Source organism: Mus pahari, chromosome 7 (assembly GCF_900095145.1).
Source record: "Mus pahari chromosome 7, PAHARI_EIJ_v1.1, whole genome shotgun sequence".
In the NCBI taxonomy this organism is placed as follows: Eukaryota; Metazoa; Chordata; class Mammalia; order Rodentia; family Muridae; genus Mus; species Mus pahari.
In genome coordinates, this window is record NC_034596.1 from 106512571 (window position 1) to 106526146 (window position 13576).

At 54.2% G+C, this 13576-nt stretch overlaps 1 protein-coding gene across 3 annotated transcripts; it reads left to right on the plus strand.

The window, feature by feature from the left end:
* Positions 1-2981: 2981 nt before the first annotated feature.
* On the plus strand, positions 2982-13454 carry C7H14orf180 (chromosome 7 C14orf180 homolog). 3 transcript variants are annotated; one of them, XM_021202523.1, is made up of 5 exons: positions 2982-3239; positions 8434-8560; positions 10284-10413; positions 10750-10785; positions 11253-12535. In XM_021202523.1, the coding sequence occupies exons 2-5, from the start codon at positions 8450-8452 to the stop codon at positions 11486-11488; spliced, it is 513 nt and encodes a 170-aa protein (XP_021058182.1). In that variant the 5' UTR covers positions 2982-3239; positions 8434-8449; the 3' UTR covers positions 11489-12535. The 3 variants fall into 3 exon arrangements, with proteins under 3 accessions (XP_021058182.1, XP_029396983.1, XP_029396985.1); XM_029541123.1 differs by lacking the exon at positions 2982-3239 and adding an exon at positions 4281-4684 and having other exon boundaries at positions 11253-13454; XM_029541125.1 differs by lacking the exon at positions 2982-3239 and adding an exon at positions 4281-4652 and having other exon boundaries at positions 11253-13454.
* The last annotated feature ends 122 nt before the right edge of the window (positions 13455-13576 follow it).

Below are 13576 nucleotides of genomic sequence, written 5' to 3' on the forward strand. Positions count from 1 at the left end.
TGTGTAGCTCTCCGTCCTCACTCCCAGGGCCTGGGCACGCTCAGTGTGTAGCTCTCCGTCCTCACTCCCAGGGCCTAGGCACGCTCAGTGTGTAGCTCTCCATCCTCACTCCCAGGGCCTGGGCACGCTCAGTGTGTAGCTCTCCATCCTCACTCCCAGGGCCTGGGCACGCTCAGTGTGTAGTTCTCCGTCCTCACTCCCAGGGCCTGGGCACGCTCAGTGTGTAGCTCTCCGTCCTCACTCCCAGGGCCTGGGCATGCTTAGTGTGTAGCATACCACATATTAGTAAGTTGCAATATGCTGTTTAAGCTGGTGTAAAGCTTGGGGCCAGGTAGGCAGGCTCTCGTCTTTTCCAAAGCCTCCAGTTCTGGGTCAACCTGAGCTCTGACTCTGACATGGGTGAGAGAAAACCAGAAAACAGCTAGGAGGCAAAGCCCTTCCAATAGAGGCTCCCTTTGGAATGCCGGCCGTGGGAGGAGAAGCCAGAGCCCGTCCATGGAGACAGATGTGGAGCAGAGACTCCAGCTTTGGTTTCTCCGGCCAAATCAGCCAGATGCAGTCAGCCCCACTTTAATGATTTTACCTCTGTTCACTCTCAACCATGCTTCAGTACGGCCCGGAATTGATGGAGCGTTAGGGACACTGGCTGCTTCTATCTGCCACCTGCTGTCACTTCCCTGTCATTTGCTATGTGTTTAATGAAGTCACTCTCTAGACAGGAACAGAACACTTGGTCACTAAATGATAGAGAACAAAGGCTGGAGGCTTAGGATCTATAGGTTATAAGTTCAATAGACTGTCATGAAGGGGTGTGTGTGTGTGTTTGGGTGTGTGTGTGTGTTTGGGTGTGTGTGTGTTTGGGTGTGTGTGTGTTTGTGTGTGTGTGTGTTTGTGTGTGTGTGTGTTTGGGTGTGTGTGTATGTTTGNGTGTGTNTGNGTGTGTGTGTGTGTGTGTGTGTGTGTGTGTGTGTGTGTGTGTGTGTGTGTGTGTGTGTGTTTGGGTGTGTTTGGGTGGGGGAGGCGTGGCTGGGTCTTTAACCATGAGGATGAAGAAGTTGTTCAGATGACCTCTTCCATCGTTGGCTTCCAAGCTGGGAGAGGCTACAAGCAGGCATGCAGGCACCCATACAAGCTAGGAAACAACATGATTGGGACCCTCTCCAGAGCCTCAGAGGTATCTTGAAGGTACTGGTATGTCATGTTCTCAGTCCACAACTCAACTCTGAAGTAAGGGAGAAGGGCTAACCCAGTTAGCAGCGTCCTTCTAGCAGCAGTAGGAAACAGCCTGGCATGCCTGCTCACATAGCTGGCCAATAAACATCTGATCCAGAAGGCTTGCAGTCCCCAGCACCCTGTCACATCCTCAGCAATCCTTCCAGCATAGGCCAAGGTGTCAGCAGGAGCTCTCCTACCTTCCTATGGAGTCCCCGCCCAGCTTTCCCTCTAGGAACAAGCCAGCCCATGACTCTTCCGTGCCCTGGCCTATCCCTATCCAACCCTTCTCTGTATTCAGTGGGGGACCCATCAGAACTGAGCAGTCAAAAACCTTCTTACCCTCGGTCCTGGGATTGCAGCCTAAAGGCCATCCCTAACCCATTGCCTCTCTGCCTTGTTTCCTATTCCTATTCACAGACTCTACAAACACACACACACATATGTGCACACACACCCATACACACATATACACACGTGTATGCACACACACTTGTACACTCTTGGGCACATACACACACATGCACACACGTTCGTACACTCTTGAGCACAAGCATGTATGCATGCACACACACACGCACACGCACACGCACACACACACACACACACCATCTCAGCCTTTCAGAAGACCCAAGGCTTATGACCGGCACTACAATCAGAAAGGCCTGACTCACCAGTGGCCTGCTTGTGGACGTTGTACATCGTGGTGCGCACTAGGCTCCGCACCACGATGTACAACGTCCACAAGCAGCCAGCTGCCTGCACCTCTGTCACTACTTGTTGCTCTCCCAGGGAACCAGTGCGTGGCAGTCCAGGACCCATGCTCTTCCCACCCGTTCTGCCTTTGTGGAAGGGATCTCTGCACTCCAGCCAGACAAGACCGGAGAGAGCCTTGGCAGCTAGGCCAGCATAGCACAGCAGTGGGAGGAACCGGAAGACAGCCAAGGGCCGATAACACAAAGGTCACTGCAATGCTCCCTGTGTGTCCAGAGAGGCCGTTACTACAGAGTCCCACGGCCTCTGCCACTACACAGAAAACAGCAGTATCCCTTCTCCAGTGTTCACGGCCTGTGGCCATATGAAGTCTTTATCCTGCATGAGGCCAGCGACTTACTGGTCCGTGTCACTCAGATGACGTAAGACCACAGTGTTAAGCAGAGTTGAGAGTAGGGGCGGAAGGTCTGGTGCGCGACTCTGGTCATTCTCACCTTCAGAACAGAGGCCATGGTTGTTGCTACCGAGTCATCTGCTTGAACCGAGCCTGAGCCTCCTCATCCTTGAGCAGGCTGGAGGCACAGGAGATGTGGGTGAGGGGGTTTCAAGGCAACCATCATCAGCTTCATCTCAGGGTTCTACTGGGGTCAGTCAATGTGCCTACATCTGGAACTTGGGCCCTGTACTCCCAGGGCAGGACACCATATAAAGCATGAGGCCTTGGGCAGGCTGGGAACACCTCTAACTCAAAGCTCTACTGGTAAAGAAGGTCAGGGACTAGACTCAGTCGTCACCACACATCTCCACAGCCTCACGCGTCTCTCTACCCTTAATTCCACTGCATAGCTTTTCCAAGAGGTTCTCAGCTCTGAAGCTGGCCTGGTATGAACAAATTGTGCCAAGGTGGACAGGAATAGTGGCACTGACCCATGCGCAGGCCTGGCCTGCCGTCCACTGGCGCCCTGGGAAATGGTAACTCCCAGATCTGGAGCCAGTGGCCTCTCTGCAGGGTTGTTGCAATTTCTGTCAAAGGGGGAGGCGGCCACAGCTCAGCCCTTGCTATCTTCTGGCTCTGTGGTTCAGCACAAGGGCCCCGATAGGCAACACAGACCAGCAATAGCTGTGCTCTGCATATGGGTAAGTAGCCCCTTCAGAAGTACTTCTGTGGAGAGCAGCATGACCCGCAGGTGTGGCACAGGGCCTCCGTCTTGAACACCGCTGACCGAAACCCACCAGGTCCCTGCCGGTCTGTGCCCCACAGCTGTCTGCAGAGCATGGTTGCTTCTTCCTTCGTGGGCACAGGGGGCTGCCAGGTGAGTAAGCCAGCTCTGGGGACCCGATCAGAGTGACCTTCCCTCTTGGGAATCAGAATTTCCAGTGACGGGTGCAGGCAAGGCAAGGCAAGGAACCAAGTGGTGGGCAGCAGTTAGAAGGCGGTCTGAGCGCGGAGCTCACGCAAGTCACCATGGACGCTCTCGAGGTTGGCTGCGAGTCCCTTGCACGAGGTCTGAGGGGCTTCCCGGAGTGGGAGCAGTCGCAGATCAACTGCGGCAGCAGGGTGAAACCAGAACGACGTCTGTGTATCAGGGGCTGAGGAGAAGCTCAGTCTGAACCCAGGTACCTGGTGCTTTGGGAGGCTACACTTGGCCTAGATCTGCAAGAGCCATAAGCCCAGCCCCTATCCAAAGCCAAGGTATCTTTGGGAGGAGCAGGGGAGTGACCAGTTCAAACCTAGATGCTGGAGGGCTAGCCTCTGGCCACATAGAACGTGCTGCACCAGACAGAGCGCAGAACCAGGGGCTGCTCCGGGGGCAGCATGGGGCTTAGTTAGGATGCCACAGTCAGACTTCCCTGCATGGCATGTCCCATTAGGCTGACCTACCCAGTACCTGGAAGCTGGCACTGACTCGAGTAACTCGCAGCCCACTGTGTTCACCTTAGTCTAGGCCCTGCCTAGGGGAGGGTCTACACCGTTCAGCTAAGGCTTTCTCTCAGGGCCTAGATCAACCCTGCTTCACTCCGAGGCTCCCCCTAACCTCAGCAACACAACTGAGCTGTGTAGATGCTACCTCTATCATGAACAAAGCACACACACACACACACACACACACACACACACACACCACCCAGGAGAGGGTGCATGAAGGCAGCGCCTGTTCAGGCTCCTGGGTCCCTGGCCAGGGCTATGTGAGTAAAGCCAACAGCCTAGTGGGGAGCCTTCCTGAGAACACTCCCTCTCACCTAAGTCAGGAATGCTTGGTATCTGGAGAGCTTCCAGACTATTCCTGGCTGGAGCATGGGATTAGGAACTCCAGCCCTTCCAGGGACCCCCTCCCCTGCCTTCCTGGCCTGCAAGCTGCCTCCCAGGGAGGTGAGTAGGGAGGGAGTGTCCACAGCTTCCTGTTTCCTTTCCAGCTGGGAAGAGCAACAGCACACACAGCAGCCTCTGCCTTCCCTGTGCCCCTCTGGAGGCCTGCGGTCAAGCTGCTAAAGGACCTGGGACTAGACTCAACTCTAGGGGGACACTGGGCTCTGTGTACCACAGCCCTCCTATAGATCCAGCGGACTAGAAGCCAACAGGCTGCCAGCCTTCAGGGCTGCGGAGGCCACTTCCCCCATGGAGCTGTAATGGAAACTTTTCAGAGGCTCTGTGTGCAAAGGCTCGGGTTCCTGCCCTGTGTGGGGCTCTAAGAGGCAGCTGATCGCTCGCTCGCAAGACCAGGCAGGTGGGCAAGCACTCGCAGGACACAGGAGCCAGGTGGGGCCAGTCTTGGTGTGTATGTGTGTGAGTGTGTGTGTGTTCATGCGCATGGACCCTTCTGTCTGTGTGTGCATATGCACATAAGGGAGGCCCTATAGAGTCTCTGGCTTCCCAGCACCCTGGGCCACCTTCAGTCCCTCCAGGGTGTTTTCCAGCAAGACAGTCAAGAAATCCAGTACTGATCAGATGTGGGAACACCCTGTTCCTCCAGGTCCCCAGCAAAGAACAAGTGGGAGGGGTGTACAGGGGGCAGCCATGGCTGCTAAGCCCAGCACCAGACACTGGCAAGAGCTGAGGAAGGAAGGACCTTCCGTGTGAGGCTGGTAGGGTGCTGACATTACTCATGTGCCAGCTGTTGCCCTTGGCACCCTGCCCACCCCCAGAGGCTTCCCAAGACATATCACAGACCGTGGAGGTATGTGAGGAGGGAAACGGCAAAATCAAAGGTGTAACCAGGCTGGGGCATGTGGGGGGTGGGGAGGGTCACTATTGACTCCAGAAATTTTAAGATGGTGAGGGAGGCTTTGGACAAACCCTGGAAGACAGTATAGAAGCTACTACACTCTAGAGGATCTTCAGGCTGGGGCTTTGCTGAGATTTGGGATCCAATTTAAAAAAACAAACAAAAAAAAAAAAAAAAAACCAGGAGCTCTGGAGTCACCAGTTCAAGCCAGCAGGGCTGACTTCCAGACAGAGCCCTCTCTGGGGCTGTCTGTATGCACCATGCTCACCTGTCTGGACTTGAGGGTACAACATCCAAACTTGTCTCTGACACCTGGCTGGTGGCATTCTTTACCTGGGTCTGGATTCCCCTCTTCTAGGAGCACAGTGCCCCCTTGCCTGCCCCCATACTAGAAGAACTGGGCCTTGACACTAAGTGGGGACAGCTGCTGTGTTGTTTCTATGAGTGAAGGACACAGCCCTAGATGCCAGCCCCTCCCTAAGCAGCATGGTGTAGCCATGACACTCCACAGGCCCCAGGCTCCTGGAACTATTTTCCACCCTTTATCACCCATCTGTCACGAGCCAGCCTCTGAGCAAATGCACTCGAGTTACGAGTTAGGGCCTGTCCCTGCTGGGGCCAAGGCCTCTACTCTGGGGCTAGCAGGAGAGGCTACCAGCAGGCTTGCCCGTGTCTACTATGTGAGCCAGAGGTGCATCTCTCTGGACACTTGATGAGAGTGTAAAAGCCAGAGAGCTCTCTACATGATGAGGCCCCAGAAATAAGATCCAGGACAGATACACCACATGCACACACTACAGACTCACATACATACATACATACATACACACCACACATACATATCACACACACACATACACTCACTCACACACCAAACATTCACACATTTACACTTGCACACCACATACACATATACCACACACACTCACACATTTACGCACATACACTCACAGTACACCCATACACACATTCACATCACACATACATACCATACATACATACATGCCACAGACTCATACACACACTCACATGTACACATTCACATATATACTGACCACACAGTTACACATGTATACCACACTCACATACCACACACACATTCACACACAAAACACTCACATTCACATATACCACATACACTCATACACACCACACACATTCACAAACACATATACACACATGCATACATACACACATACTACATACATACATACATACATACCATAGACACACATAGTTCAGGAACATCCATATATGTGCAAAAATACCTGTATGTACACAGATCACACACAAATGCACATTCTCACATGCTAGCAGACACAAGCCATACAGTTACATTTACATGCACACATGGGCTCTCCACAGGTCCATACTCACATGATACATGCTCATACAAACACATGTCCTCTCGTATGTCATACAATCCCATATATGCACATTCACACACATGTGCATAGCCACAGATACATATATATGTATATGTATATGCTGTTATGTGTGTACAAACGCGCACACACAGGTCTAGAAAGATGGCTCAGTAGTTAGGAGACTTGCTGCTCTTGCAGGGGTGTTAGTTCCCAGCACCCCTGTGGTGGCTCACTGCCATCCAGAGGATGGAGAGTGATCCTTTTCTCATCTCAGGGGTACACATACATACATGCAGGCAAAAACTCACACACATAAAATAAACTAAATAACTGTTTAAAAAACACTCACATGTATTGTTTTACAATCCCTCAGCAGACCCTGGCCACCGAGGCCCACAGAGCAAGGGAAAATTATGAGGGATGGTACCTTCCCCAAGCGTGAGCCTGGAGCCTAAGCCACCCCTCCCTCCAACTCCTTCCTCTTTCTGCTCCCTGTGGCTTCCCCCTCTCTACCCCACTTCAATAAAACCTGATGCTGTGGTAGGAGAATATACTCCCTTCTGAAGCAACTGAGTCCTGCAAATGCACCCAGGCAGACGTCATTAACGGGACCTCAGCCACCTGCTTTATTTATGCCCGCTGAGCACAAGACTGGCCGTTCTGTTGTCCTCTATGGAAGACTGCATAGAGGCCACTGGGTTAACCTTCAAAGCAATCATTTCTGGGGAGACCTTCAGGGGGTGCTCCTTGGAGTCAGGGCAGGCGCCTCACTCTTGTCTCCTCTCAGTCTTCAAGGGCAAGGCCTGTGGAAAGTCTATGGGAGGCAGAAACATGTCCCATGAAGCTGGCATTTGCCCCCATTTCAAAGGGGTAGTGATGCCCACTAAGAGCTCCAGACCAGAGACCTGGGAGAATCTAGGTGGTGTGAAGGAAGACATTTGCCTCACAGTGTCCCTTCCAACAGGAGAAGGAAGGGGACCCCCCGCCAGCAGTCCAGGAGGATACCTCCTTTCCCTCTGACCTCTATGTCTCTACCTAGCAAGAAGGATGGTGGTCTCAGACCTGGCTCCCATGCCCAGTCTCCAAGCAGGGTCTGTACCCAGAAGAGGGCAGGAGGGCTCAGCAGGCATGACTGGAGCTGTGGGATATAATCACCCCAGTGGGCTGCTGGGGGGAGTGGAGGAGGACAGGGCCATCGCTCCACAGGCAGAGGAGACACCACTTCACCCAATGTAAGAGGGGGGAGAGATGGATTCAGGGATGGAGAAGCAGAGAAAGGAAGATACAGACAGGGAGATTGGCAGAGAGTCAGAGGCCGAGAGTGTCGCACATATGCAGAGATGGTCAGAGACAGACAGGACCAGAGATACAGAAGGAAAGACAAAGAACAGAGACAAATGGATTGGGCTATACCATGTCCCGCCCCACCCAACACACAAAGGCCAATCTCGAGGCAGCACGCCTTCCAGAAGAGCCTCTGATGTCTGTCATGTGCTCCCAGTGTCTGGGCTGTGGAGCTTATCATATTGACAGAAGTGTTTACTGCAGCCTTATCAACGGTCTCAGGGCGCTATAAACTCCTGCAATGAGCTGCAACCTTCCTGAGTAGCCCATGACAGTGGGCGGGTGGCTGTAAATCTCAGGGCATCAGCCCAAAGGAATATTACGCACCCGTCAAAGGTGGTAATTATGAAGACTACGCCTGCAGAGGAAATTGCTGACAGCAAGGCTTTGGCGCTGGCAGGACACAGGATTTATCTGCGCTGTGAGCCCTACAAAGGGAAGCTGGTGTCTACGGGTCTGTGAGAAGGGTGTGGGCTGAGGAAGCCTGGCTTCCAGGGAGGGATTTTCTCATCCTTTTATCTTTATCTCTGCGTGTGTGGCTTGCCCAATAAATAATGTCTTTCTTATCATAGGACCATGTTCCAGTAAATGAGGTCTGCAGCCCGAGTCTCTCGCTCTAATTCCCACCCGCGGACACGCCGTCCAACCAGAGAGAATGAGGGGACCACGTGGGGCTCACAGCCTTCCAGGACTGAGAGGGTACGGCCACACAGCCTGAGACACTAGCTCTGGAGACATGGGCTGCTGCTGGGAGTAGGGAGAGAGGCAGGGGCCAGAGGGACAGACAGGATCCCTGCCCTTGCTCTCAGGGTTCCCATTCTCTGTCCCTGGAATGCCGGGATATGGCCTGGAGCTGGGTGGGAGGCAGGGAAATGGTCCCATTTGGAAGGGTTTGGTTTTGCCAAGGCACCGGGTGTGGCATAACACAGCCAAAGGCACGAGAGGATGACAGAAGTTTGAGGCTGGGTTCTGTTCTGCACCAGGCCAGGGACCACAGTATGGGAGGACAGAAATATGATCATCAGACTGAAGAAGTGGGAGGGAAAGGGGAGAATGCTGGTTAGAAATGGGGAGGGAAAGGAGAGCCATGGATAGCCGCAGAGCTGGTTAGCTTAGGGATGAGATGTTAGCCATGAGAAAGATGCAGACACAGCTGGCAGGGGCCGGTAGCCGCTCAGTCCAGGAGTAAGCAAGAAGACAGGAGCGGGGAGAGATTCAAGGAGAAAGAGGGGTTCCAAGTAGGAGGGAGACAGGACCTATGACACTGAGGCTCTGTTGACCCTAAGCCAAGCCAAAAAGAGGCAATGATATACTAGGCTAAATTAGCAGGGGCAGCCATGGGTGGAGCAGGGAAGACCCCCCAGAGCTTCCCAGCAAGCTGTGCACAGTCCAGTGCCCTGCCAGAGGTAAGTTAGAAATGGCCCTGGCTTCCCTGTGCTTTGTACCACCAACAGCCTGCTGTCCCAAGTTGTAGATGAAGACCCTGAGGTTCACAGGAGCTGACGCCCTGGAGTGACTAGATCAGGGTAGGAAGGTAGCCCCTGGGCATGTAGCATGTGAGTCCTGCCTTCCTCCACCTGCCAGTCACCCTGAAGACAACCTAGAAGGGGGTTTTCTTATAGGGCAGACCCTAATCTGCAGGCTGACTGGAGCCATCAGTCAGCTCTGGCTATTGCTTTGGTCTCAGACCCTGCTCAAGGGAACTTACACACTCTGGTCCCTAAACCAAGGACCCTCCCCTAAGTCCCAGGTTACCCCTTGCAATCCCTACTGGATCTGAACAACAACTGGTATCTGGGCTGATGTATAGAAGTTGAGGGGAACAGAGAGGTACATTTCCTCTCAGAGGCCCCAACAATCACTGAGGCCGCAAGGTCAGGTCGGAGTTGCCTGGCAACCCCTGTCCAGGGGACTGTGTCAGAGGCCAAGTGTGTCCCAAGCCAAGCACATGTCTGAGCTCTGTACTTGGTCGCAGCCATTCATGTTCCCTGGCTCTAGGCTCTCAGTGCCTGGGCCCTGTGGCCTCCAGACAGTATTCCCAGGTGTCAGTGTGGTTGTGTGCAGGCTGTCTTCAGTTGCTGGGGTTCTCTCTGGCATTTGTAGCCTACCGCTGCCATCCCTGCGTATGGAGAACTCCCCTCAGAACTCCCGGGACTGGCAGGGGGACAGAGTCTGGAATGGAGCATGGGACTCCTGGGCACTCAGCTCAGTCCAGAAACTGTCCAGGCTTCCTACTGCGGCGCTGCAGTGTAGGAGGAGCTTGGGGGGTTGATGGCTGGTCCTGAGGTCTCCGTGCTCCTCTCTGCTCCTCCACAGCAGGTCCTCGGCATTAAGCCCAGAGCAGTCTGTAGGCGCCACGGTCCAGGATGCCAGTCTCAAGCAGGAAGGGCTCCCAGTCATCTCTTCCCCATACCCACCCTAGGATGGTGACAGGAAGTGCCCTCCCTCTATCCTGAGACCCAGACGGCAAGAATGTGGATGCCGCGGGGGTGAGCCACAGAGAACTTCGAGGCACGTGCGGTTCCGAGAGCCCCTGGAGGTGGAGGTCCACTGTAAGAGGGGGCAGGGGCTTTGATGTGAGGGTTAGGGTGGGGTGGGTGGGCAGGTGCCCTTGAAACCTTAGTTGTATCATCCGGGGCTTTCTATTCCTTATTCTGTCTTCCCAGACAGAGCCCCAGTCGACCTGTAAATGGGGCCATGGTCAGTGGGACAGCAGCCAACAGAGGAGAAAGTGGTTGCGGCCTCTCTAGCACTACCCTCTAGGGAGAGGTCAGGTTCTGGGTATCTCATTTCCCAGGCCAGGCCAGCGAGGCTTGTCTCAGTACCTTCGTACGGTGGCGTGGGAGAGCTCGTTTCCCCGACTAAACCATCTGTGATCTCCTTCCCAGACATTGCCCGCAAGGACACGGCAGCCGCCATCGAGGGTGAGTTCTGAGGAGGAGCCCCCATCGGCCAACAGGTCCTGGGCCTCCACCTCCACAGGGCAGAACCAGGCACAGCCTCAAGCACACCACCCTGTCCCCACATCCCAGCCATTCAAGGCCCTGACTCAGTCTCCCCTGACTGCCCTAGAAGTGATCCCATCCTTAAAGGGCCATGCCCCAGGTTCCACATATGTGGGTGGGCAGGAGCACCCCTAAATGGGTGCAATCTTCCTTAGGCAGGTGAGGACTAGAGTCCGTGTCCCATGACTTCCATGAGACTCACCCCAGGACCCTACCTGATCATCACCTTGATGGCCAACCACAAGTTGACCATCTACAAGTTGACAACTATACCCAGACAACTCAAGTCTCCCTCCACATCAGCCCCACTAGCAGAGGGTACACTTTGCAGGACCTCACTGGGGGCTGGAGGATGGCTGCTAGACTGACTTGTCACCCTCCTTCAGTCCCCAGCCGGCCAGCTTCCCATGGTGGCTCCCCACTACAGTCAGCATCCTGCAGTGGCTCCCTATTCCTGTGGCTGACACTGTGTGCTCTGCTTGGAGTGGTTCTGGTCCTGTACTGTGGCCAGGCCAAACGTGTCACAGCAGCCCTGGAGGACCTCTGGGCTCAGCTCCTCATCCTAATCTTGCGCCTGTGGCGTGTGGTCCTTGCCTGTTGGCACTGCCTCCTGCAGCTCTGACTCGTGGCTGAATGGCGATGTCACCTCTCGAGAACACTAGAAGTTGATGCTGTTGGAAGCCCGGAGTGGTTTGGGGGAATTGTGCATGCTGGGGGAGTCCAGGCACTAAGGCTAACCCCAGGACAAAGCTCTGCTAGCCAATGCTTGACAAACCCAGGAACTCCAAAAGGCTGCTGTCAACCTTTAAGTGTGAAAAGAGGGAGGCTCTGGCTTGACGCTACAGGCACCTCCTACTCCAGTCAGCATAGGCTGGGATCTTGGGATTTTAAGACTCGATCAGAGAAGGAAATCAACTGTCATAGCTGGGGATTCATATGTTCCTGCCCAGTCCTCTGTCTTGGGAGCCATAGCCTGGGTGTCACTGTACATAGCTCTTTGAGGAAGCGCAGCCCCTGCCTCTGAGGGGCGGTTAGGAAGGCAAGCCCCAAGTCCCTGCTGCTTTGAGGGCTGGGCCCAGCTTTTGCCATACCATCAGGAGACAGGGTGCCTCTCTCTCTCCAGTTCATGGAGCCCATGAGAATCGTGGCCTTTTTCTCTGAGCCCAGGTCTGAATTCCTCCACTTCATGCCAAGATCTGTCAGGGGTCACTGTGGTATGGGAACAGAGTCCAGCTCTGAACACAGTTGCTCTCAGAACAGGAGTGTGGCACCGAGGTCCTACTTTTGGGGCCATACACAAGCCCAAAGCCATCAGACCTGTCCACCAGCTGCAGGACCTGTGAGTGTCCTGAACCTCTGTGAACACTGTTCTGTCACTCATGTTGAAAGGCAAGGGAAAGTGAGCACATCCCAGACCTGCCTGCAGGGGGCGCCCTGAGCACAGCAGGGAGGCCCAGTCGGACACCTGGAGGATCCGCCAGGGGGACCCTGCACCACCCTGGAACAAACAAATGAGCAGGGTTTGGGAGCCAGGATGAGACTGGGGGTAGTCCTCTTAAGGTACCCTCTACTTATGTGGGCAGACAGGGACCCCATATTAAAGTACCTGCAGGATACTTCAACCTCAGGATTATTGCAAAATGAACAGAGGGAGACACTTGCTGAGGAATCCCTCCAGGTTCAAGCACGGGGGTTCATCTAGGTGCCAGAGCACACTCGCCCCCACAGCCCACAGGTCCCTTGCAGCTGTCATTCACGAGAAGTTGGGGGACCCACCATGCACCCAGGACCACATCCTCCCCAGCAAGACATGCCAAGATTCCCAGATCACTGAGGTGCAATCTGCCCCTCTCTGGCCTTCCGGTGCCCAACACAGTGGTCTCCAGACACAGGTTTGGAGAGCACAGTAGGTGTGAGCCCAGTGGAGCGAAACCCTTCTCTAGAAGGCGTCTAGAAGCGGTCTAAACAGGACCAGTCTGGAAAGCCACTCGCCAGGACTGGCCATCATCATGGTTACTGTTGCCTGCACCAGTCCAGCTACCCTGGGACTCTCTCCATCTCATCCTGCCCCGGTCAAAGACGGGCTCATTACTGGCTTGTAGTCAGGATATGCAAACACCTCCAGACCGCTCTTCCAGCCCTGCTTCTGAGGGTGGATGCCCGTCAGGAGGGGAAGTGGAGAGCCAGGGCTTCCCACCTCATAGGCAGCAGCATTTGCTGCAAAGGCCACAGAAAAAGTGCCCCACTCTCTCTGTAAGGGCCACAAAACAGCCCCAGCTCGTTTTTTGGGTTTCCATTTGCTTTGTTTCATTTTTACAGTGCGAACCCAGCACAGCAAGGCCAAGAGTCTGCCACGGCTACATTCCCCAGCCTGATTTTGTCTTAGAATAAATGTTCAAGGACATACACAGACATGTATGTGCCCCAGAGGTGTCACTAAAACCCATCCTCATGCCCAGGGTAGGGGTGGGGTGTAGGAATGGTCAGGGGAGCTGCAAGAGTCGAACTCCTTACAACGCACACACATGAAGGACAATGCACACACACGAAGGACAATGCACACACACGAAGGACAATGCACACACATGAAGGACAATGCACACACATGAAGGACAATGCACACACATGAAGGACAATGCACACACATGAAGGACCACCCACCCCAGGAGCCCTGGAGTCAAACAGACTGATTAAATCCTAAACACACAGC